A 3749-nucleotide genomic window follows, 5' to 3' on the forward strand; every position below is an offset into this window, starting at 1 on the left:
TTTGGTAAAAGGCAAACCTTGTCTACAAAATAATTAACATTATGGTAGATGAAGTTGCTATGTAAGAGATGCACCTACCTCTGTGATTGCTTTTCTTACAGCATTCCAGTGAGAATCTGTTCTGGAAGAAAAATAATGGTTTTTTATAATATGTCATCCTCGTGTGGTCAAAAATGTAAACAACTAAATATTGGTTTGTTTTCAAATAGCAGCAGCTTAATAACCATATCTATCTGAGATACTAATAATGACATATTTCCAGCCACTAAGACTAATTGCTAGACTGTCTCATGAGCTGGAACATAACTCGATAGATGACCCATTCTTTGATTTCATTAGAGAGGGGAAAATTTTTAGAAACAAAAGGCAAACCAAGGCAAAACTCCCCGTAACAGTGTGTCTGCAAACTGAAAAAAAAGCAGGTGACTACTGTGCTGAAAAGAAAAATGCAAAGAACCAAATACCCTTGTGAGGTATCCTCACTGTAAGAAATGTACTGCCAGATTTAAGGAGGAGGAAGAATAATTTTATACTTATTTGCTTTCACATCACTCCATTTACCTTTTTTTAATTTCAGTTCCATCTGCTGTTTCATCCACCACTTCTATGTGTTCTTCACTTTGCTCTTGGCTGTCAATGTCTTCATTATGGACCTGTAATTCAGACTCAAAAAGGGAAAGTGTGTGATTTCTTCACAGTTCTGTTCTTAAAAATGCTTTCTCCAACCATACCACATGTTAATAGTTTAGAAGAGGAGATTTTCTGTCTGTGATGTATCACTCCAGGGCACTGTCACTGCAGTTCTGCAGCTACAGGAAGGGATTGGAGTATTCCTACAAGTAAGCAAGAGGATGCATTTGCAAAGTGGATTCTTTAAGAAGAGAAATACATCCGGATCATGATGTAAAAAGCTAGCTACTCAACATGCTCTTTAGTTACACTGTGAAAAGCTCTGCTCCACCTGATCGGTCAATCCAAACTGTGTACCCACATTTAAATGTTCACCGCAATCGTACGCCAGATATATACGGGCACAAGCACATAAACTAATGTGTAAGCAACTCTAAAAATGAAAAAAAAAATGTTACAATGCTTTAAAATCCATTTTTTAAAAGGTTCTTCCATGCTGAATTACAAAATACTCCAACATTTACATGGACTCACATTTCACATAAATTATGAAAAGCCCAAATTAGTCCATAGCAGCTTGGAGTCTTCAGAGTTGACCTTTAGTGACAAAGATTATGACTTTCATAATCAAGAAATGTCTCTGCACTTATATGTCATATCTTCACAAGGCATAAAAATACTGCTTTTGCTAGCTATCTCCATACACGTGTATACAAACACGGTGTTATTTCCAAATAACTGGCAAAACACTGCAGTGGGTCCACATGTAAGCACTGTGATCAATTTTATTCAGCTATATTATCATTAATAGATATAAAATAACACAGGTGAGACTAGAATAGAAGAAGGTTGCAGCACACTAACCGCAAGATAGGTTCTAGGAACGAGGCCTCTCTCCCCTTTTGAGTTTTCGGCTACCCACCAGCCATCCGCCTTCTTGTCATGTATAAGTAGGATTTCACCTTTCTTTACCATTAGAAGGAGAGACAGAGACAAAAGACAACCATTTCAAAATGGCTCCAGGCACAATTAAAAAAAAAAAAACCAAACCCACAAAACCTTAATTTTTCTCACAACAGAGATCACAGACCCTGCCACTACAGAAGGTGGCAAAAGGACGCCCAACTCCACCAAGCCAACTGTACACTGGGAAAAGCCATTTCTCCCTGAATCCCAGAAGCATAGGATTTAATTATAGTTATTGCTTCATACAGAATGATCTGCAGTCAAAAAACTTTGAGAGACATATTTACCGTAAATGTGAGATCCCCCTCCTGCTGTGCATTAAAATTTCCAACTGCAATACATTCTTTAACATTTGGATCATCCAACAATTTATCCTCATCATCATCATCACTGGCTTCTTCACTGTCTTCCTCCTCACTACCTTCTTCATCTTCACTCTCATCCTCTTCTTCATTTTCATGTTCTGTTCGAGGATCTTTCTGATGTTCCTCACCCCTACCCAAAATAAATAACAATTTTTAATTATTATTTTAACAAAACTTCTTGAAATTGCTGTAAATCCTTGCAATATGGGCTTCTCTGCAAGGATATTATCCAGATACAGGATTTTCATTCCTGTGTTCTACTCTGTCCTGATCTGAAAAAATTCCAAAATCCCAATGGTGTTTCCTCCCTAAGCACACAGACCACATTGCATCCTCTCCTCTCAACAGCCACATTATATTTCAGCCATTAACCAATGCCCTCAGAAAACTGCAGCGAGCTGTTCATGACTGCATCAAGAAAACAAGCCCCGTAAGAGCTGGCTCGTAAGCACTTCTTTTTTAACTGTATGTTAAGATAATAAAGGGGATGAGCTAACAATTTTTCAGGGTCCTTTCCAACCATACAATTCTATAGAAGTGCAGATTGTATTTGTTTGTTTAAGCTACTTACACTGCATAACTCGTAGTCACGTTATCCTGATCCAAGACAAGAACAAGTTTCTGCAGCTGCTGAGAGAGTTTTAGCAATAGTTTTTCTTCTTCTTCTTTCCTCTGATTGTAATTCCCCACAGGCGCAGGCTCATCAGCCTGAGAAAGAAGAACACAACAAATCGCTCAAAGAACCAAAGTTAAAGTAGTTAAAGTTCCCCTATAAACTCAGTTTTCCAGACATATCTTACAAGCTGTCACCTTCCTGGGCTGCTGTCACTCCCTGTTTAGTGACATCTTTCTTGCCCTTTTACTCTGCCAAGATGAAATTTCATGTTAAATTTCAAATCTGCATTCTCTGCTTCCAATACAACGTATTGGGTTGACAAACATTTTATAATGTATTGGGTGGATAAAGATTTTAAACGCAGAAGTTGTACACACAAAGCATTAAAAATGTGCTTTTAAATAATATAAACGGATCTCAGAGATCCCAATCAGGGATTGTGCAGTGCTAGGCTTTGTTCTTGTCCTGAAGCATCTAAAAGCAAAGGAGGCTTGTGTTCTCTGAATGCTCTCTGAGTTGCATTTTGGAGAAAACCATTAACAAATTTGTCTCCACACTTACTTTTTTCAAATTATGAAGAGCATTCGTATTCTCGTCTACCAATTTCTTCAGCTGCATACATCTGCATTGAAAGCAAGAAAGATAGACACCATTTTCTTAAAATTCTGATAGACGGGTGACCCAAATCACACACGCTCACCAAAACATGCCAATTTAGATACTCAGACCTTCACCCAACTCTGTGTGCATGCAGCTTGACAAACACCAAGACAAGCCCAAACGGCAGCTTAGCTGATTATTACCTGTGATGTGCAAGTTCCCACTTAAAACTACCTCAGCCCTTGAGGACTGGGAAGCATCTAGTCTGTTCCTTCTGCCTGGAAAACAGACGAGTGAGAAGGGGCAGGGAAGAGATTTGTACAATTAGGAGAAAAATGGAAAGGTGTACAGGGAACTATCTGCTCCTTCTTCGGATGCACAGGGGATGGGGAACGGAGAGAATTTGCCAAGGGCTTTGCTCAGAGCGACCAGGAGATGGTTCTTTCCACAACACAGAGTTAAGCGATGCAATTCCTGACCACGGAACGCTACTAAAGTTAAGAGCGGGGGGAAGGCTGAGGGCAGGGGCCGGGCGGTGGGAGTGAGGCCGATTCCCCCGCAGCCCCGGCCTG

The 3749-nt window shown here is 39.6% G+C and overlaps 1 protein-coding gene across 1 annotated transcript in view; it reads right to left on the minus strand.

Moving 5' to 3' along the window:
* NPHP1 (nephronophthisis 1 (juvenile)) overlaps positions 1 to 3201 on the minus strand; it is a 17344-nt gene extending 14143 nt beyond the window's left edge. The window contains exons 1-6 of the mRNA XM_009708974.1: positions 3139 to 3201; positions 2533 to 2669; positions 1884 to 2091; positions 1495 to 1596; positions 562 to 653; positions 79 to 121 (exon numbers count right to left, since the gene is read on the minus strand). Coding sequence (XP_009707276.1) covers positions 79 to 121; positions 562 to 653; positions 1495 to 1596; positions 1884 to 2091; positions 2533 to 2669; positions 3139 to 3195 — 639 coding nt within the window. The 5' untranslated portion in view covers positions 3196 to 3201. The remainder of the gene's footprint in view (positions 1 to 78; positions 122 to 561; positions 654 to 1494; positions 1597 to 1883; positions 2092 to 2532; positions 2670 to 3138) is intronic.
* Between the last annotated feature and the right edge of the window lie 548 nt (positions 3202 to 3749).

This window comes from Cariama cristata, unplaced genomic scaffold, assembly GCF_000690535.1.
Source record: "Cariama cristata isolate BGI_N322 unplaced genomic scaffold, ASM69053v1 scaffold15051, whole genome shotgun sequence".
Taxonomy (NCBI): Eukaryota; Metazoa; Chordata; class Aves; order Cariamiformes; family Cariamidae; genus Cariama; species Cariama cristata.